The sequence below is a fragment of the Psammomys obesus genome, unplaced genomic scaffold, assembly GCF_907164565.1.
Source record: "Psammomys obesus unplaced genomic scaffold, mPsaObe1.curated_primary_1811, whole genome shotgun sequence".
NCBI classification, from domain to species: domain Eukaryota; kingdom Metazoa; phylum Chordata; class Mammalia; order Rodentia; family Muridae; genus Psammomys; species Psammomys obesus.
The window spans coordinates 7662549-7684464 of record NW_026595981.1 but is presented as its reverse complement, the minus strand read 5'-3'; the positions used below and the strand labels follow the sequence as shown (position 1 = coordinate 7684464).

Sequence of the window (21916 nt, the reverse complement as noted above, 5' to 3'; positions counted from 1 at the left end):
ACTTCAGATGTCTATTTTATTTCCTGTTCTGAATGAGATTCAAGCATCTTCTCTTGGGCCTTCCGTGGCTTCTTTGGGTCTGTGGATTCTAGTAGCATGGCTATCAGAGTACAGTTTTTTGTTTGTTTGTTTTTGTTTTAATAAGACCTGAGGAGTCTTTGGAGTTCCTCAGTGTCTATGTCTCCCTTTTCATTTCTGATTTTGTTAATTAACATACTGTCTCTTGCCTTTTAGTTAGTTTGGCTAATGGTTTGTCTATATTGATAGATAGTACCAAGAACCAGCTCTTGGTACTGTTGATTCTTTGTACTGTTCTCTTTATTTCTAATTTGTTGATTTCACCCTTGAGTTTGATTATTTTCTGCTATTTACTGCTCTTGGGTGTGTTTGCTTCATTTTGTTCTAGAACTTTCAGGTATGGTTTTAAATTGTTAGTATAAGATCCCTCCAATTTCTTTATGAAGGCTATTAGTGCTATGAACTTTCCTTGAGTTGAGAGTTGTTCAGTTTCCATTCTTTTCCATGAGTTTGTAGGATTTTTGTTGTTTCCGTTATTGTTGAAGACCAGCATTAATCCATACAAGAAGTTATTTCGATTTTCTTGTATCTTGTGAGTTTTGCTTTATGATTGACTATACTGTCAATTTTGGAGAAGGTTCCGTGAGGTGTTGAGAAAAAGAAATTTTATATATGTATATAGTTTTGGTGAAATGTTCTGTAGATATAACGTAGGTTAGTTTCATTATTTTTCTATTTAGTTTCTGTCTCAATAACCTGTCTGTTGGTAAGAATAGGGTTTTCAAGTCTCCCACTATTATTGTGTGAGATTCAATTTAAGCTTTATGTCCATGAATGTGGATACCTTGCATTTGGGGCATAGATGTTCAGAATGGAGACATCATCTTGGTGGAATATTCCTTTGACTAATATGAAGTGTCCTTCCTCTTCTCTTGATTAATTTTGTTTGAAAGTCTATTTTTATTGGGTATTAGAATGGCTACTCCAGCTTGCCTCTTGGGTCCATTTGCTTTGAAAACATTTTTCCAGCCTTTATTCTGAGATAATGACTTGTTGCTGAGGTGTGTTTCTTGAATGCAGCGGAATGGTGGATTCTGTTTTTGCATCCATTCTGTTGGCCTGTGCTTTTTTATTGGGTAACTGAGTCCATTGATGTTGAGATATATTAATGACCAATGATTGTTAATTCCTGTTATTTTGATGTTGGTGGTGTTAAGTATTTGAGTATGCCTCCCTTCTTTTATTTTTGCTAGTGTGGAATTAATTATTTTCTGTGTTATTTTTTGGGGGGTTAGTTGACCTCCTTGAATGGAGTTTTCCTTTTAGTATTTTTTGGTAAGGCTGAGTTAGTGGATAAATATTGTTTAAATTTGGTTTTGTCTGAAAATATATTGTTTTTTTCTCAATCTATGGTGATTGAGAGTTTTGCTGGGTATAGTATTCTGGGTCTGTGGTCTCTTAGCAGCTGCAAGACATCTGTCCTGGCCCTTCTAGTTCTTATAGTCTCTGATATAATTCTTTTCTGGTCTAATCTAATTGGTGTTCTGTATGCTTCTTGTATGTTTATAGACATCTCTTTATGTTGGAGAAATTTTTTTCTATGGTTTTGTTGAAAATATTTTCTGGTCCTTGGAGCTGGGACTCTTCTCCTTCTATTTTTATTATTTTTAGGTCAGGTCTTTTCATAGTATCCCAGATTTCCTGGATGTTTTGTGTCAGGATTTAACATTTCCTTTGACTGATGTATTGATTTCTTGTATTGTATCTTCTACACCTGAGATTCTCTCTTCTCTCTCTTGTATTCTGTTGGTGATGCTGGTGTCTTCTTTTCCTGTTCTCTTCCCTAGGTTTTTCATCGCTAGGATTTTCTCAATTTGTGTTTTCTCTCTCTTTTTTTTTTAAAATCCAATGAGGTTTATTGGTTGGAGAGAGAGAAGCAGAGAGCGAGACATGATAGGGGGAGGGGAGGGAGTACCCCGACAGAGAAAGGGGAAAGCAAGAGAGTAAGAGAGCGAGAGCAAGAGCAAAACGGAGTAGCAGGTTGGTCTTTTTAGGAGCAACAGAACCACATCTCAGTTTGTGTTTTCTTCATTGCTTCTACTTCCATTTTTAGGTCTTGAGCACATTTATTAGTTTTCTTCATCCGTTTGTGCTTTTCTCTATTTGTTTTTAAGGAATTTGTTTTCTCTTCAAAGACCTCTACATTTTTTTATTATATTTTCCTGTATTTCCTGAAGAGATTTATTCATTTCTTCTTTAAAGGCTTCCATCATATTTATAAGATTAGATTTAAGGTCATTTTTCTTGAGTTTCAGTTGTGTTAGGATATCTAGGACTTGCGTAGTAGGATGGCTGTGCTCAGAAGGTGCCATATTGCCCTGGCTCTTGTTGATGGTTTTCTTACTTGGTCTTTAGCCATCGGATTGTCCCTGGATGTTCCTGGTGTAACAGGTATTTGGAAGGCATGTCTAACCTGGATGTGGCTGGTCCAGCAGGCCTCCGGTGGGCAGTCGTGGTCTGGGCATTCCCTGTGCTTAAGGCCTGGCGAAGGCTGGTGGAGCCGTGGTCAGACAATGGAGGTTAGGAGGGCAGCATTCAGCTCAGGGAAGCTGGGTGTGCCCCAGGGGGCTTGGCGGGCAGAAAGATGGGGTAGAGAAGGGGTCTAACTTCAGTGTTCCGTGTGCCTTGGGTCTGGTGAAGGCAGGTAGCACAATGGCTGGACAGTGGCACTGGGTTATCTCCTCTAATTCTGCTCATATAATATGTTAGGTATCTCATAATATCTAGACGTGGCAAAGAAGCTATTAACATTGTCAACTGTATAGACAATAATAAGGAATAAAAGGCACACATACACAACAGTTATATTAAAGATATTTCCATGTGGTCAGCTTGGCAAGGGGCCTCTCCCTCTTCATTCTGCTCTTGGTGTTCCAACCCACTGCTTAGAACAGGGAGTCACTCCTACGATCTTTCTAGAAGCGGTCCAAATGACACCGTTATAAAAATTCCCTTCTAGCAGACATTTTTATGAGTCTTAAAAACAACAGAGCAATTTTTTTTTTCTAATTCTACTCTATCTTTCGTTGGCAAACCTCTACGCATCTATGGTGTCCAGATGTCTTAGTTGCCTTCTTTCCTTCTGTAATAAAACAACGACCAAAAGCAACTTGGGGCAGAAAGGGTTTGTTTGTTTGTTTGTTTGTTTATTTACACTTTCCGAGAACAGCTCATCATTAAGGGAAGCCAGGGCAGGAATTCAAGGCAGAAACCTGGAGGTAGGAACTGAAGCAGAGGCCATGGAAGAACATGGAAGAGCATGAAAGCTTACTGGCTTGCTCTCCATCATCTGCTCAGCTAGCTTTCTCACATAACTCAGAATCACTTGTTTATGAGTGGCACTGGGCCCCCCACATCAACAATTATTCAAGAAAATGGCCCTCCAGATTTGCCCACAGGCCAATTTGATGGAAGCAATTCCTCAATTGGGTTTCCTTTTTTTTAATTAATATTTTTTTATTTTTAATTTTATACATTCACTTGTATCCCAGCTGTAGCCCACTCCCTCTTTCCCTCCCAATCCTCCCCTCCCTCCCTCATCTCCTCCCTGCCCCCTCTCGAGTCCACTAAAAGGGGGTGTCCTCCTCTCCTTCCGTCTGGCCCTAGCTTATCAGGTATCTTCAGGGTGGTTGCGACATCCTTATCTGTGGCCTAGCAAGGCTGCTCCTCCCTCAGGGGGGAGGGGAAGCTCATGAGTTCATGTCAGAAACATGTCCCCCTTACTAGGAAACTCACTTGGATACTGAGCTACGATGGGCTATGTCTGAGCAGGGGTTATAGGTTATATTCATGCATGGTCCTTGGTTGGATAAACACTCTCATAGAAGACCCCTGTGCTCAGATATATTTGGACCTTGTGGGGCTCCCTGTCCCTTCTAGGATATACTAATTCCTCCTTCCTTCATATGATTCCCTACACTCTGCCGAAGGCTTGGTTATGGGTCTCAGCATTTGCTTTGATACACTGCTAGGTAGAGTCTTTCAGGGGCCCTCTGTGGTAGGCTACTGTCCTGTTACTTGTTTTCTCCTATTTCCACTGTCCATCCCCCTTATCTTTCTAGATGAGGATTGACCATCTTACCCCTGGACCTCTTTCTTGTTTATCTTCTTTAGGTGTACAGATTTTATTATGTTTATCCTATCTTATAGGGCTATATAAGTTAGTATATACCATGTGTGTCTTTCTGCTTCTGGGATACCTCACTCAGGATGATCTTTTCTAAATCCCACCATTTGTTTGCAAAATTCATGATTTCCTTATTTATAATTGCTGAGTAGTATTCCATTGTGTAAAAGTATCACAGTTTCTGTATCCATTTCTCCGTTGATGGATCTGGGTTGTTTCCAGGTTCTGGCTATTAAGAATAAGGCTGCTACAAACATGGTTGAGCAAAGAGTTTCCTCTTTCTAAGACAACACTAGCTTGTGCCAAGTTGACATAAATTAACCAGCACACTACATTTGGCAAAACTTTTACAAACTTGGCAGATCTTCCTTAGACATGTCCCATTGGTCACACATGGTATGCCTCATCACTGTTTTCCCTCAAGCAGAAAGAAAGCCAGCAAACTGATGGCCACTCACCAGTCCTTCAGGGTGTCATCCTGGCTCCCCCACTCTCCTGGAGACATGGTGTCTTGCCTACAGGCCAGTCACCTTACAGTGGTGCTGAGCTTCCTAGTAAAAACCTGCCATCTCTGATTCTGAAAGCCTCTCAGGGTTGTCTGTGATATCTTCTGGATACCATCATTTTCTTCATGTCATGCATTCTGCCACTCAAAGGCTCCAGATTCTTGAAAGCATGGCTAAGTTTTCTCTAAGATATTAGATCATGGGAGGCCTGACCCTATCAGTTCTTGATAATGGGACTGAAGAGGGGCTTGCTGCTGCCTGGAGTTGGGGAGATTCCATTCTCAGTAGAATGCTCTCCATATCAGATGTCTCAAGGCTCTGGCTGGAACCCCCAATACCTTGGAGTCCCTGCTACAAACCAGGCTTCACTTTTACAGATTTACTCAATGGCCTCTCAGGGCCTGCTCGGAGGATTTCTGTCCCTGCCACACTTACCCTGGCCTCAGCAGCTCTCTAAACTGTGGAGGAAGAGGCTATGCACCTGGATGAGAGATGTTATATTGCAAAGGCTGACACACTCTCATGAAAATCCGAGCAAATATCTCATTCAAACTGATAGGTTTATACCAGACTTCTATAAGAAGACATTAAAAAGCTTCCAAATAATTGAGAAACTCTTTTAAAGACAGTACTGTAGAGCTTTTTCCACTTATGTATATTGGGTTCATAATGAAGTTTACAAAATATTTAGAAAAAATAGCCTATGAGTGTCTGGTAGTAAATCATAGGATATTCTATGAAAAAAAAAATAGAAGTACTATTTCTACTTTTCACTGCTTCTAAAAGTCAGTTGCAGGTAGACTGTAGCCCTAGATGTGAAAAGAACAATAGAAGCTTCTATAAGAATATGTAAAGATGGATCATGTTCTTGCATGAGAAAAAGTTTTCTTAAACAGAAAATGAGGTTACTATCAATAGCAGAACATAATGAAAAATTAGATTGTACTGAAATCCTGAAGAGCTTTTAACAATTTTAAGGAAGTAAAAAGGGGAGTGATCATGACAACTCCCTACTCACATATCTGAGAAAGGAGCCCTAGTTGGAATGTAGAAAATACTTCTAATTCAAAATATCTATAAAATCTAATAAGAGGGAATGAATGACGTAGACTATAATTTTATAACAAATACTGAATAAACATTTTAGCAGATGCTCAACCTCATTAATCATGAGCAGAACACTGATTAAAAACAAACTGAGATGAATGTCACACAAAAGCAGTGACTCAATGGGCAAACTGAAGAGCAAGTGTTGCAATATCAGATGCTTCGCTACCTCGCTATCCTATTGACGCGTAGGCTTTTTTTTTTTTTCACTTGAGATTTGCTTGTAGACTGGGTACCTTCTTAATTAAAGTTTGATATGTAGGTCTATATTTCCTGGAAACAAATATAAATCTCTGTAGAACAACTGTACAAAAATCATAATCAGGACATGGCTGTGGATCCAGCATCATGATCTGATGGAAACAGCCCATTCAAAATTGGGTCATTGTATCAGTGACATCTCTTACAAGCCCAGGGCCCAACTCAAAGCCATGTGTTTCATTTAGCTACCATGTCTCGTTTAGTCTGCTTCATAGTCCGGTTACTCAGTAGACTCTTTGCCTGATGTCTGTCATGGTGAAATCTGGTTCATGGGTCTGGCTGAAGAATGACTGAAGTGATGCTTTCTTCGTCGTGTACTTTCTCAGGAGATAGGCAGGCTCATCAGTCATGGCCATCCCTAGCTGTGTCATCTTCTGTTACTTGGTTAAAATCTTCATAGCTCTTCTCTTATCAGCAATGCACTTTAGTTAGAGCTTTTATTTCTTTTAGTTGTTACTGGTTCTATCATATTTTCCATGCTAGTACTCTATCAAATAGTCACCCCTGGTTTGAGGATTCGTAGATGATTGTTGGCTGAATTAATTTTCACTCTCATGGACTACTGAAGGATGACTTTAATAACTATACCATTCCTTATCTCTTCATATTGGCTAGTATCATATAAGTCAGGACCTCCCCTTCTCTGATTTTACTCAATGGGGTACAATAACTTATTTTGTACTTTCAAAACTATTGTATTTATTTTGGTGAACGTACTGTTCCAGATTGGCTAACGCAAACCTCTTTCTGGTTCTTTCATGTTTCCACATACCTCTCGCAGTCTTTGAAGACTTTACTTCATTTCTCTTTAGGGTGACAAAATGTTCCAGCTCTGGAGCCAGTCCTTTATCCCCAGGAACTCTTTGCTTCTTTAATAAGACAGTAGTATTTATAAACTGGCACTTGGTGTGCACATTGCTATGTTTCTAAGTGTTCTCAAGGAACACACCCAGTGTATGTGTATGCTAATGTTCTCATGTATGCATGTGTGTGAGCATATATGTATGCATGTTTATCTATACATCTCTCTAGTTCTGTTTTCATGTCTGTCTGTCTATAATTTATTAATCCTTAAAATCGTGAGTTTATACCTACAGTTCCAATACTGGACCAATGTCATAAGATATTTTTAGCCTTCCAAGTTCTTATGTCTATGTCATTTTCCAAACACAAGTGGCTATTTCCCACTGTCTTTGATAAATCTGTGTGTTTATTCAACCCTTTTTACATAGTCAAGTGGCTAATGTAGCTTCATCCTTATTAGCCCTAATTTGTGAGCTGCCTTGACTCTGGAGAACATGCTGTTAAGTCCTCCAATCTTGGTTACAGCTTCAGCTCTGGTAAATATACCCAGATGAGTCTGTGGACCTGGACCAAGTTAATTGCTGACTGAGATCCAGGCACTTACCAAGGGGAAGGGAAAATGTTGACTGTGTAAAACAAACAATAGATCATGAAAACAAAACTTAGTTGAGGCCTTGTGTGCAGAAAGTTCACTTGGGAAGGTACCTTAGTGGTCAGACTGAGGAGGCAACAGAGTGAGATGGGGACACAGAAGTCACTTGATACCTTTCCAACCCTGTGAGCAATGGTTTTGGGTCTCATTGAAGCCTATAGGATGGGTCCCAGGATCAGACACAGGAAAGAGAAAGTCAGAGGTATTTAAATGTCTGTCTCAATGGTATCCTTTGGAAAGCTGCTACCCAGGGACCTTCCCCACCACTCTTCTGAGCTTAAGCCAAGAGTATTGCCCAGGATGCTCTTGATCCAGAAGGTCACTCAGAATGGGCCTATGTGGGAAAATACAAGAAGTAAGAGGCACTGAAAACAGATGTTGAGAGAGTAAAATGAGTCATAGCTTACAACATACTTCTGGCCCAAATCCAAGGTGAAATAAAAACATTCCCAAGAGGATATGTTGGCTTAGTGACCTCTGTGGTTCTATGAAGTCTGTCTTCTGTTTGTATGTTAGTACATTGGAACACACAGATATGAACCAGTTTATATAAAGACGCAGGGTTTAAAACACTTATATTTAAGCCCAGGCACATAAATTACCAATCAATTAAATAAGACCATTAAGCACATCCTATTATAATTATTTATTTGCACAAAAGTCAGTTTTATTTGATGTAAGACAACATATTTTAGAATGCAGCTGTTGAAAATTTGGGTTGTGTCCTTTGCTGTAGCCTGGTGTCAGGTCAGGCTGAGTCTTCCTGCTTTGAGCATTTGGGAATTGTGATATAATATTTCATGAATCCTGGACTCACATCTCTATGTCCAGTTTGACCTTGAGGCTGTGGAAAGGAGAGGCTAACTGTGTTTGGAACCAGTTTGTACACTCTCCCTTTGGTGACCTGCCGATATTTAGTTGCTTTATTGCCTGAGGGCTCTGAGGGTGAATTTTAGTGAAAACTCCTCTCCAATTAGGTCATCCCTGATTTAGATGTGTTTCCAATAAGCTGTGCTCCTGGGTGGGTCAATGGTTTTACTACCAGGGGCTTTACACACTTCTTCCAAACCAGTCAGCAGATATGATGACCAAGAGACATGACTATCAAGTGGGGTAGGGGTTTGTGTGAGGTCATTAGCCAGATACCCCCGCCCTATGGGAGTGCTATTTCCACTTCTAGGTAAGGTAGGGGAGAGTGTCTCGCCCTAATGAATTAGCTCAGTTTATGCACCAGTGCTTACTCTGTATTGTGTGCTTCTGTATGGGCTGGAATTGTTCCAGCTCTCCACATGGCCATGAAAATAAGAACTCCAGGGAGCTGGTTGCATAAGCAAAAAAGTTTCCTTTATTTATTTTATTGTTGTAGAAAATATAAATGAGTGTTGGACTATGTAATGTTTATTATTAGCCCTATAATTATTGTGGTGCTATTATTTGACCCACTATCAGAAATAATAAGATACAGCCACCTGTTAGATTTTATAATTGCCTTATTACCTTTGGCTGGGCAGATATTTCTACCTATGCTATCTCAATAACCTCACCATCTATCTCCCAGCCCCCATTCAATGCCATCTGCCTTAACCATTCTTATCTGGGCTACCTTTCATCCATTATCTTATTCCTCATTTGAGCCTTTCCACACAATTACTGGAGTCCTTCCTCCATGCCCACGTGGTGTTTTTCATGCAACCCATTGTGGCATCTTCCTTCCTCCTCTCTTCCCACCCATCTCTTTCCCTTGGTGATTCTCCTGTCCTCAAAAGCCTGGGAACCTTAGCCATACCTACCCCATTTTGCCCTGCCCAGGCATAGGCCAATCAGGTAGGTTTACACAACAAGGATAGGTATACCCAGGCAGTAAGCAGATCTTGAGGGTCAATAATCAGCATCATCATACAATCATCAGACCAACTCCCAACACTTTATGTTTTCTTTTCTTAAAAAAAAAATGATTACGATTTCCCTTTCCTCTACCCCCCCATTCAGACCCATCCCCTTTCTGTCTCTTGTTAGAAAACAAATGAGTTCCTGATGGGTAATAATATAATATAAACAAAAGCAAACACATTGAAATAGGACAAAATAAATAGAAAGCAAAGATCCCCAAAAAAGGCATAAGAAACAGTTATACACACAGAGACCCACTCATTCTCACATAAAGGAATCCCATACAAATACAAAACTGAAAGTCATAGTAAATATGCAAAAGACCCATAAAGTAAAAGAGAATAAATAAAAAATAAAAACAAATATTAAAAAAAAGAAGAAAAGTCCTAACATGATATTATGAGACAAGGAACCTCCAAAGATGCCATTGGATTTGTTTTCTGTTGGTTATGAACTGCTGGGTATGAGGCCTACCCTTAAGAGTACTTTGTTTCCCCCATGAGACCTCCTTGTAGAAAAATAAATTTTTGTTTGAAAATGCTTATCAGTTGGAGATAGCTTCTAGGTTAGGAATGGGGGTGATAAGGATGGATCTATCTGAATTCTGTATGAGGCCATTCAGTTTTCCCATCAACATTTGTGGAAGATGCTTTTTTTTTTTTTTCAGTGTTTATTCCTGGATTTAAAAACTTCAGTGTCCATAGGTTCGTGGATTTATGTCTGGGTCTCTAACTTTATTCCATTGATCAATGTGTCTGTTTTTTGTGCCACTATATCTCTATAATACATTTTGAGGTTGAGGATGGTAAGATTGCCAACAGCTCTCTTAGTATTCAGAATTGTTTCAGATATCCTGGTTGTGAGTGTGTGTGTGTGTGTGTGTGTGTGTGTGTGTTTTCATATGAAGCTGTAAATTGTCAAAGCAATTCCACTAAAATTGAGACCAAGAAATGTTGTCCACTCCCTCCATATCTAGTCAATATAGTACTTGAGGTCTTAGCTACAGCAATAGGCAAGTGAAGGAAATCAAGGAGAAATAAGTGAAAATACTTTTACTTACTGATATGATAGTATACATAAGTGGCCTTAAATTTTCCACCAGAAAACTCCTATAGATGATAAACTCTTGCAGCAAAGTACTGGATACAAAATTAACTCACAAAAATCAGCAGCCCTCCTATAGACAATTCACAAATGGACTGAGAAAGAAATAAGAGAAACACTTTTCATAAATAGCCTCAAAAATATAAAATCTCTTGGGACAACTCTAAGCGAAGACTTGTATGTTAAAAACTTTAAGACACCGAAGAAGCTATCAGAACATGAAAAGCTCTATGGGCAAGGACTGGTAGGATTAACATAGTAAAAAATGGCCATCCTCCCCAGAGCTATCTACAGATCCAGTGAAATCCCCATCAAAACTCCAATGCAGTTCTTTACAGATATTGAAAATTTTGCCTGTGAATGAGGACTGCTGTCTCCGCACCAGCTGAATTCAGGAAGTACAGGGTAATCTTGGCCTTAAGAGTCTGCCATGAGGGCTGAGGAGTCGGCCTAGTGGATAAAGTGTTTCCTGCACACTCGGCACATATGGACCAAGGTAGCAGAGTTGGATTCCAGCATGAACCTGGCAGGAGTAAGGACTTTTAGACCACAATGAAGACAAATTTACTTTGAGCCTCAAACCCACCAATTCTTTAAATGCTTCCTTTATGCCATTGTACAGTGTTGAGTCCATGCCCAGACTGTGCTGTAACCCTTCTCCAGTACTCCGCATGTGGTTGCTCTATCTGGCCTGCTACTATTAACCTAATTGTGCTGGCTTCATGCTCAAGCGCTAGTGATCTCCATGCACCACTCTAGTCCTGTGCTCAGACTGGGCAGCTCTTTCTACTGTTCCTCTAAGTGTGTTAGCGTCTGTCGCTATGCAGAACGCTTTCTGGTGCCGTAGGACCTGCATGTTTCCCACTCTGATTTTCAAAGACCCCTAAAGCCAGGATACAACCTTTCATTCCTAATTTCCAATCCCAATTCCTCTGTCTTTTCAGTGTCCAGCTGGCTGGGGCTGCACACCCTGGCCCCCCTGACCTCTTTTCTTTCTGGGAAGCTCATAAGAGTCCTGTCTATTTGCTTTTCATAACACTCATTATCCTCCCAGGGTAGATGTGTCAGAGAGTTACCCTCAGAAAATGCTCCAAATGGATGTGAGACCCGGGCGGGTGTCTAGTTTTCCTCAGAAGTCTGGTTTATCTCCTAAGAAAATATGGGCTTGAGAACTCATTACATGGGGGAAAAAAAAAATTGGAGTTAGAGAGAAAAAGTCTACAGAGGGTTGCAAGAAACCATGGGAGAAAATTTGTGTAAAAATAGTTATAATAAATAAAATAATCTGGGACCACAGATTTCCCAAAGTTCAGTGGAACCAAGCGACAAGACATCCCCGAAGCATAGCCTGTTACATAGTTCTCCACTCCTTCTGGGTTCTCTGTCCCAGTTAAATCTGACCACAGGACACATATGCAGGTTGGTAGGGTTGCTCAGCCGGTAAAGGCTCTTGCTGCTAAGTCTCAAGATCTGAGTTCCAGTCCAGGAACCCACATGATAGAAAAAGAGAACTAAAAGTCACAGAGAACAGGGTAGGAAGCATTTCATTGGCTGTACAAACACTGCCCTGGCAGATTTGTTTTGTTCTAGAATGGGTCTAATTTATCCATTTCCAGGAGCTTTTAGTGGCAGATTCCTTAATGGCTCTCTCTCTCTCTCTCTCTTTCTGCCATTTATTTATAGGTAAATCTATATAAACATAAGTATATATATGTATATATACCATTTATATAGAGATAAATACATGATAATACACATATACCTATAGATATGATAGATAGGTATAGATATGTGTCTCTGTGTATAGAGAGGTATATAATTGTAACTATTTTGAGTTCAAGTTTTGACTCCTATTGACTTCTTTGAAAAAAACAGGCTTCTCAAAGTCTTACTTTGCCCAAGCCTAGCTGACAACAGAACTCTAATGATCTGAAACAAAGAAAGAAAATGGTCATTTGAAATACATGTCAAAAAGCAAGGTGTTCCATTACAACATAATTTTTTTACAGCATATTTGAGACTAGTCTCTGTGATTTCCATTTTAAAAGAAAAAAAAAAGGCAAAGTTACCATCAAATAACAAAATCAAAGTACAAAGATTCTAGATATAAGATGTATTCTTGGTGATCTTATCTAAGTAGTTTATATTTTTCCACTGGCCTAAAGTCTTTTCTTGTCACAGGACTACTGCCAGAATAAGACAAGAAATTCTATTATAGAGAATTGTTACTATTTGATTTGACACCTTTCTGCTAAATTACCAATATTTAAATCTATTTGTAAAATTCAGTACATTATACAAAACTTTTGTCTGTGAGATACAGACGTGAGAAGATCATCAACCAAAATTATGGCCAATTTTAAAGCAAGCTTTATTTGTGTATACATCGCAGCCAAACCAGCAGCTGTCCTTCATTAAGATGGGCCTTATAAGATCAGTCTGGAGCCAATTTCTAAAGCCCCTTTTATAGAACAAAACCATAGGGTGGGGATATTTGCACATAATCATGGTTACAGAAGTGAGACCAAGCAGTTAAGGAGGGTAGGTCATGGAAAAACGGGTATAGAATATTTCTGAGCACAGGTGGCTCCTGTCAGTTGGTTTACAGTACATTCCATAGTCACTGGGATATGGTGCAGCTTAGCTCTGAGAAAGAGAAACTCAAGTTTTATGATAAACAGAAACTTGACTGCAGATTCAAAATGGCTCCTAGGAACAAAACATAGCTGGGCTGGTTTTTATCTTTCACTGTATAGCTAATCTTCTAGGTTGGTGATTAAATAGATCAATGAATGGTATCAGCTGTCAAAATCAGCTAAATATTTCAGCACTTTTAGTTCATGAAATTTGTCAGTTATTTTATTATTAACTATACTTTATTCACTTTGTATCCCCCCATAAACCCCTCCCTCCTCCCCTCCCGATCCCACCCTCCCTCTCCCTTCTTCACGCATGTCCCTCCTCAAGTCCACTGATATGGGAGGTCCTCTTCTCCTTCCTTCTGATCTTAGTCTATCAGATCACATCAGGAATGGCTGCATTGTCATCTTCTGTGGCCTGGTAGGGCTGCTCCCCCCTCAGGGGGAGGTGATCAAAGAGCAGGCCAATCAGATTATGTCAGAGGCAGTCCCTCTTCCTATTATTATGTAACCCACTTGGACATTGAACTGTCATGTGCTACATCTGTGCAGGGGTTCTAGGTTATCTCCATGAATAGTCCTTGGTTGGAGTATGAGTCTCTGGGAAGTTCCCTGTGTTCAAATTTTCTGGTTCTGTTGCTCTCCTTGTGGGGTTCCTGTCCTCTCCAGGTCTTACTATTTCCCACTTCTTACATAAGATTCCATGCACTCTGCCCAACAGTTGGCCATAAGTCTCAGCATCTGCTTTGATAGTCTGTAGGGCAGAGGCTTTCGGAGGTCCTCTGTGGCAGGCTCCTAGGTTGTTTCCTGTTTTCTTCTTCTTCTGATGTCCAACCTCTTTGCCTTTCAGGATGGGGATTTGTCAGTTCTTCTAAGTCTAATAGAAACTATTTTTGACAAATATCTGTCGACTTCAAAAAATACTAAGCATCCAAATGAACCATGTCTATTAAACCAACAAACAAACAAAAACATACTGCTGCTACTAAAAATCAGAATTGGTTTCTACAATGAGCTCCCAGAACATGTAAAGCTAAGTGAATAAAAGGAAAAATCAGCTGATTACATCAACTGGGAAAAGACATTGCATCAAGAACTCCCATCTGGAGAGAAAGGACTGTCAGGTAGGCCTACCCATTTTTTGTTCTATCGCGTGTGAGGAGGAAAACATTTAGCTTTGTTATTTCTCAACTCAAACTTGTACCAGTTCTGCTAGAGACACATCCTTCTGGACTTCGGAAAAGCTGGGTGATATGTATTTTCAACTACAATGACAGTTGGGTACCCCAAGTAACTGGGTTGAAAACTCTGCTGACAAAAATTCTAATTCTCATTTTTTCTATTTCCTAAATATTTTTATGCTTAAATGCTTTAAAAATTGTCCAAGGCATTTGGAATTAAAAAAAATTATCTAAATGACAAATGTATTGCCAGTCTAAAGTCCAAATGAAGATACTGCATCTTTATTTCATCACTCTTTTTTGTCTATGTCTATTTGCCTACCTGAGCTTCAAACCTTACTTGAACCAAGTCATTATGTTAAAGATTTTGTGACTCAGCGGGGAAGCATGTGGTTAGTCTGATTAAGGAACATGATAAGTGCTGTATTTTAGGGTTTTGAAAACACTGTTGATCAAGGGCAAGTTAGGGAGGAAAGGTTTTGTTCCATCTTACATTTCCAAGTCACATTTTATTATTGGGAGAAGTCAGAACAGGGATCTGGAGGTGAGAGCTGACGCAGGCCAGGGAGGAGTGCTGCTTATGGACTTACTCTCCTTGGCTTGATGGCACCCAGGTTCATCAGTCCAGGGGTTGTCTCACCCACAGTGGGACCTCTCATATCAATCATCAATCAAATGCCCCACAGACTTCCCACAGGCTAGTCTCAGTGGAGGTTCTGTCTTTCCAAGTGACGTTAGCTTGTGTCGTACTGAGATAAACCTGCTGCGAGGTAAGTCCACCCAGAGGCTACCACACTGATGATCTTAAAGCCAAAAAGAAAGTCTTTATTGCTGGCTGATGATTGCACAGGGAACTTGCCCAAATCATAAAGCCCTGAGCCTCACAGGTCTTCGGCTTTCATACAGAGAACCCACGCCATGGTTGACATATTTCAATTAGCAAGAAGCAGAACTATGGAAGCCAAAAAAGTAAGGTTAGTACATTCAGGGATGTTTTATTCAGAGACTTTCTGGGAAACCATGGACTTGGTCTTTGTTCCTGCCTTTGGCAAGTTGGCTAGACCCTTGTTCCTGTTTTGTCAGAAATTGCAGCTTACTGTGTTTCAAGGCCTGAATGGGGCTTCTAACCTGGTGTTAGTTTTGCCACGGCTTTGGGACCCTTACAAAACTAGCTAAGACAATGACACATACATAGAAGTTTTGGTTGATTAAGATGCTGATTTCCTTCATTGGAATATCTTTACTTCTTTAGTCCATGATGTGTTCTTGATTATTTGAACTTTAGATATTGTGATACTAGTATTAATGGTCAACTTGACACAACCTAGAATGATCCAAGAGGGAAGCCTCAGTGAAGCGTGTCTATATTAGATTGGCCTGAGAACATGTCTGTTGGGAATTGTTTTCACTGATTTACATTGGAAGACTCACCCTAAGTAATTACTGGTAATGGCTGTTCCATAAAGGAATATGGAAGAAGGGAACATTTTTTTCTTCACTCTCATTGGCAAGTTCATCTGTGTTGTTGCTGCTGATGTTGATTGCTTTACAGATATTAGAACTAGCCTCTTTGGGCTTCCAATATGGAAGGAAGATCATTGGTTCTCCAGGAATCCTCTAGGCTTTGGCAATATATTGGAACTGCCAAGGCACCTAGCCTCAAGGGTGAGAAACTAGTGATTTCTTGATCTCCCTGGTGGGAGACAGACATTGAAAAACTACTCAGACAACATACAAGTGCATCTCCTTTTAATATGTATTCATTTTGTTGGCTCTGGTCCTCTAGAGAACCAGGGCTAACACTGATAATGTCTAGCTCTCTATGAATCAGGAAGAAAAGTCTTTCGGGGGAAGGAAAGGCAGCTAAGCATAGGGAATGTCTTAGCAACCCAGGACTCTGATTCATTTGGACTACGTACACACTCCTTCTCTGAAGAGGGGTGTGCCAGTAAGTACCTCCGCCACCACTGTGGTGGCAATCAAAATGGTAGCTGAGGTGAATGAGGTCAAAGAATTGTCCGCTGTCCCCAATCCTTGCCACCCTCCTCCCAGCCCCATGTCAGCTGTCCTGTAATTGAGCAGTCCAACGCAAAAGCTTTTAAATGGTGCGCTGCCAGGGCTGTCAGAGTTCCTCCTTTCCGCCTAAGGATGCTGAGACAGGAGCAGACAAAAGGGCGGCTTCTGTCAGAGTGGTGACACCTCCTCAGAGGGAGCTTCGAATGTTGCTTCAGCCTACTGCCATCATGGGAACTATTCGTGATGATAACAACCTTTCCTGCCTCAGCCTGCTAGTCATGCCGCAGGGAAAGGCTTTCCTGCCATAGACTCCCTTTGTAAACTTTGTAAACTCTCAAGGCAGGAAAGTGGCCAGACCCCTGCCTAAGGAAGCTCCAGTTGCCCGGCCCCTCTCCCAGACCTCTGTAACTGTCATCTCCAGCCCCTCAATAGCACTCATCCCAGATTATGTTAATTTGAGGTGAAAAGTCTAGACAAAACCCCACCAGTCTCCACCCATCCCTAAGCAGGAGAACCGACTAGTACCTGAACAGGAAAGCCCACCAATCCCTGATCTCCCCCAACCTCAGGACCAGCCCTCACTCTTGAAATCCTTGCCCTAGAAAGCTCTGCCCCTTAAAAAAATCCTATGTAAGGGCTGTGTCTGCCCAGTTCCCAGCTGCCTTCTCCTGGATTTGTCCCTCCTCTCCTAGACTCATCCCTCCAATAAATCTCCCTTAAGAGATTTACTGCCTGGTGTGACTCTCATCAGAAGCAGCAAAGAAGAGAAGATGCCAAAGAGGGAGTGGGACTGAGGCCCCTGAAATCCTCAGCTCAGCTGGGAATATCATCCCCTGGAGCTATTTGAGGAGCTGGTTGGTTTCTGGACTCTTTAGTCCTAGGATACCTTTCCTCAGGGCTTTAACACTTTCCTTGGGAATACCTTTTCCCCTCAGTGCTGTGTGATTTCTGGATTTCAGAGGCCCATGGTACCCTTTCCATCTGAGTGGCGAAGACAATACCAAGCAACCTGTTATCCTATAGCAATACCTAGCACCCTCAACCGAAAAAAGCTTCAAACCATGAAATAAATTGCTCTGCTTAGTACCACTTGATAAGCCTTGTTTATAGTCAAACACAATCTGGAAAACAGTCTGGAGCTGATTGAGACCAGTTTGTGGTGCATGTGCAATGAGGCAAAATGTATACTCAAGTGAACTTTCAGAAAGAATCCCTATTTACCATTCTGTGCTTTTGCACAACTGGACACGTATATGATAACAAAGCAGCTGCATTATGGGAAGATATATGAGCAATGACCAAAGGTCTATGGAAATCTGTTAACCAAAATAGAGAATGTAAAATGTGTTTTTAATGTTTCTTCTTTTTAAATGTTTTCTTTCCCTACAAACAGTAACAAGTTCTCTTAACTCCCTGCTAGCCCTCCTCCCAGTTTCCAGCCCAGCCCCTTAAAATGTTTCTCCCAACGTTCCTCCCTCAGTTAACCAACAGTGTGCTTAAACAGTGCCTTCTTTCAGTTTTCACAATACTAGCAGCTCCAAACTGAGACACTGTTCTAGCCTATCTGCTCAGCTTAGCTTCCCCTGGCTTAACTGCCACCAACTGTCTTCTCTGACCCTAGTCTTCTGCTAGCTGGACCCTACTACCTCTCTCCCAGTCTCTACTGGCTTTTTATATACTTTCCTGTTCCCAGAAGTCCAAGAGGTAACTGCCACTGAAGGTCATAGGGTCAACTGGAGGATCCTTTAAAGGGCCAAGCACACAAAATAAATCATACTACATTACGAGCAATGACCAAAGATTTATGTAATCTAAGTCTGTTGACCAAAATAAAGAACCACCCAAATTATGTCTCTAGTAACCAAGCTCTTCCTTCCCTTGAGCCCCATAAAATGAAACCCCAGGCAAGAAATTGGAACCCTTGAAAATTTTCACTCGTGTGGCCTGCTGCTCTCTGGCAGTGACCAGACCTTCCCATCGCTTCGCTTTGAATTAAAATTTCCATGTTATGTTTGCAAATCAGGGAGAACTTTTATTTCAGTTATTCCTGTAAGAGACAAGGATGAGGAAACACACAGGGCAGGCACCTCCAACGACTCTGCTTGTTACAACTCTGTGCATGGAGAAGGTTAGGGGAAAGTGTCAGGCTGTCATCGTCTCTCAGGCCAAGTGTTGAAGGTTCAAGGCTGCAGAGATTGAGACTTCTGGTCAAGCAGCACCACATAATCATTGACCCAGTTCTCTGTGGGGTCTGCACAGATAAGTCTGCCCTTCTTGGTCTTGAAGCTGTGGAGAGATGGCATGCTTAGAATTCGTGTTTTACATGCAGCAAATGTGCAGCTTGATCTGCATGTGAGTTCGCCAACAACTGGAGTGAGGACCCCTCTGACTCTAACGCCTGCTTTTGGATCCCATTTCCCCTAACTGAGCTGCTTTGTCTGGCCTCAGTGGGAGAGGATGCTCCTAGTCCTGCAGCAATGTGTCAGGGTGGGTTGGTATCCATGGGGACCTTCCCTTTCTCTGTGGAGGAGAGAGGAGCATGGGAGAGGAGTGTGAGGGGGAGGGCCGGGAGGAGAGGGGGAAGGCTGAAATCAGGACATAAAGTGAATAAGTAAGTAAGTAAACAAGCAAATAAATAAGTAAATGAATGAAGTAGTGCTCTAGGGCTCTGCTCAAGGACTGAGCAACAGGTCGACAGACCTCATCTACTCTTGCTCCAGAGATGAAGGAGTTGCTTGGTAGGAGGGGAGGATGAGGAAGTGTGGAAGGAAAAACCCTGAAGATGAAGCCCTGATCTTGCTCTCCTAATTGAAGCTGTTTCATCTACTGGGTAAAGGGAGTGGGGAAAATCCCTCTGAGCGTCTGGAAAATTATGGATTCCTTCTCCTCAAGTGAGTTTCCCTATGTGAGTAAGGAGTCATTCAGATAAGGGGCTGGATTTGTTTGACTCATTTGCCAGTGCATCCTGACCACTCTCCCTTGACTCTTTGCCTGGTTGCTCTGGGTGGGGATTACTTACACCACAGCTTCCCAGGAACACTGGATACTGGTGATTCTTCTGTAGCTCTGCACCATCTTAAAGGGGATCCTCCTTTTTATTGCAGCAAAGCAGCAGGAGACTGGGACGAATGCCTTATCTGGAAGCATTTTTTGTAAAGAAAGAGGGTTGGGGAACATTTCAGGGTGCTCTTACAGGAGAAGTGAAGTCTGCACTGCACCTAGCACTCATAGCTCCCTAGTTCTGTATCTAGATTTTAGTGACAGAATATGATCTAGGAATCTGTGTCTTCAGTTGAACTACAAGATTCTTCACTGTTGATTGTTTATAATGAAATCTCATTGACTGATGCCCTATTTCTGACACAGGAAAGTAAGTTCTGAGAACTTTCTCTCCATCACCTTGCTGCTGTGGGCTCAGAGTCAGCCTATATTTAATCTAAGAAGCCTCTCCAGTATCCATATGTGAGTGCTGTTCTGGAAGCCTCTCTGGCCCATGACCACAAAGCACTTCTTCAAGCAATTCCTGTCACTCCTTTACTGTTTGAGATGTCTTTCTCATCCACAGGGCCACGTCTGGGCCACCTCCCTGAACACGGACAGAGCAGTGCCTATAATGGCTGCATGTGGCATCTTGTTCCAGAGCTGGTGTCATGAGACATCACAGTGATCTAAGCCCTTTGTTTTAGCTCTCCAACTAGCTGTGACACACTGGCTCTTGCTAACTTCTTTCGCAGTTTTGGTCTCTCCGCCTTAAAACTGAAGACCATCCAGCGGCTCTGCGATACCTTGTGCTCAGATGTTAGTGTCAGCTAAACCATTAACCTTAGGAAAGAAGATGCCATACCTGGCCCAGCCTGCTCCTCTGGGCTGACAGTGACAGCTGTGAGCAGCAGGCACAGAAGCACTATGTAGATCTTCATGTTGAGGGCCAGGGCATTGGAGTGAAGGCTGGAGTCTTCTGGGCTGCTCTAACTCTGAGGCTTCAGCTGCCTTTTATCTGCAGGGAGCCTGGCAGAGAGTCACACCCACTGAAAGATGAAAGTAAGATCTGTGTTGTATTGAGCAAGCATCAGACCATAGGGTGATTTTCTGGAAGCTGGAAGGAAACTCAGCACTTATCATCTTTTTGCTAACTTAGACTATGAAATAGAAACTGAAAGGTAAGCATCGGAGCCCAGCAAGATGTAGGAAGTGGTCCCATTGGATGGGGAATTCTGATATTCTTGGAATGGATAAACATCTGTATAGAAGAAAGAAGAGAAACTAAGGTTACCATGTAGTAAGGAAAGGCCAGAGTCTTCATTTTGGAGGGTTTTAGGAGGCCAGAGATAGGCCCAAGTCTTTGCCTGTTACCCTTTTCACACTGGGCTAATGCAACCCTAAAGCAAGTGTGTTCCTCAGAACCCAGATGGGCTGCAAAGAACCCTGGGAAAGTGTAGCAATGGTGTAGTAGCACCAAATCTCACTCAAGTCTGCAAGTCTCCTCTTCTGCCTCCTCCCTTCTCTTTTGTTACTAGGAATTTTACATGTTAGCCAGGGCCTTGTACATGGTAGGTAGGTAAATATTTTAGCACTCAACTGAAGCTATACCCCAGCCCTTTCTTTTAGGATTTTTGTTTGTGTGTTGTTGAGATGAGGACTCACTTGGCAGATCTGGCTAGCTCAGAACTTAGGTTGTCCCCAGTCTGTCCTTGTTCTGTAATTCTCCCATATCAGTCTGACAAATGCTGGCATTGCAGAATTGTTTCACTATGTCTGGCTCAGCCTGAAAGTTCTGGAGAACTGGGAGGCATGTGCTGATCCTGAAATAGAGGGTGTCCTGTGGCAGGTGGCATCCCGAAGGAGCACAGCTCTCTATATCACACAGGTTTATGTTTCCTGGCAGAATCCTTGATACATGTGTGCCTTTTTGTCTGCAACTTCCATTCACAATAACCCTGTTGGCCATGCACCCTGTTCCATGTGTGTGGAGGCCAAATAGTGTTATTCCCAACAGTGCTAGGAAGCCCATTCCTAGGAGCGAGTATAGGCAAGACTTCCTACTTGAAAGGAAGGAAGAAAGCAAGGAAAGGAAGGCAGGAAGAAAATCTTCAAGTGAGAAACATAGTTGGTAAAGCCACTCAGGAAGAAATCTCTCGATTGTATCCAATATATTAGCCGTCATGAGGTAATGGCTAATATTTCATGATTTTCTGGGTTTTGTTCTCTGTCAGACAAAACATTTAAATGCAACACATAGTAGCACATTATATTTAAAGTTTCAATAATCAAGAAGACACCATGACTGAAAAAGCAGCTTAGCCAAAACTCCCCAGCATGCCATGAGTCATATTCTTTAATCAGACTGCACATTTTTCCTGTGTCTACAAAATCTTTTCCCGAAATGAAGACTTGTTTCAAGTAAGGTTTGAAGTTTGAGTAGGCAAACAGACATAACAAAGCATGATGAAATAAGGACAAAAATCTTCATTTGAATCATCACTAAAATAATAATTTATCACTGTTTGTCATTTAGAAAATACAAAAAAAAATTCCAAATGCTTTGGACAGTT

General features: G+C 41.5%; 1 protein-coding gene across 1 annotated transcript; it reads right to left on the bottom strand.

Moving 5' to 3' along the window:
* Nucleotides 1-18395: 18395 nt before the first annotated feature.
* Nucleotides 18396-20312, bottom strand: LOC129686116 (C-C motif chemokine 8-like). Its single transcript, XM_055619833.1, has 3 exons — nt 20209-20312; nt 19384-19501; nt 18396-18650 (listed from the first exon to the last, which is right to left on the bottom strand). The coding sequence occupies exons 1-3, from the start codon at nt 20282-20284 to the stop codon at nt 18545-18547; spliced, it is 300 nt and encodes a 99-aa protein (XP_055475808.1). The 5' UTR covers nt 20285-20312; the 3' UTR covers nt 18396-18544.
* Between the last annotated feature and the right edge of the window lie 1604 nt (nt 20313-21916).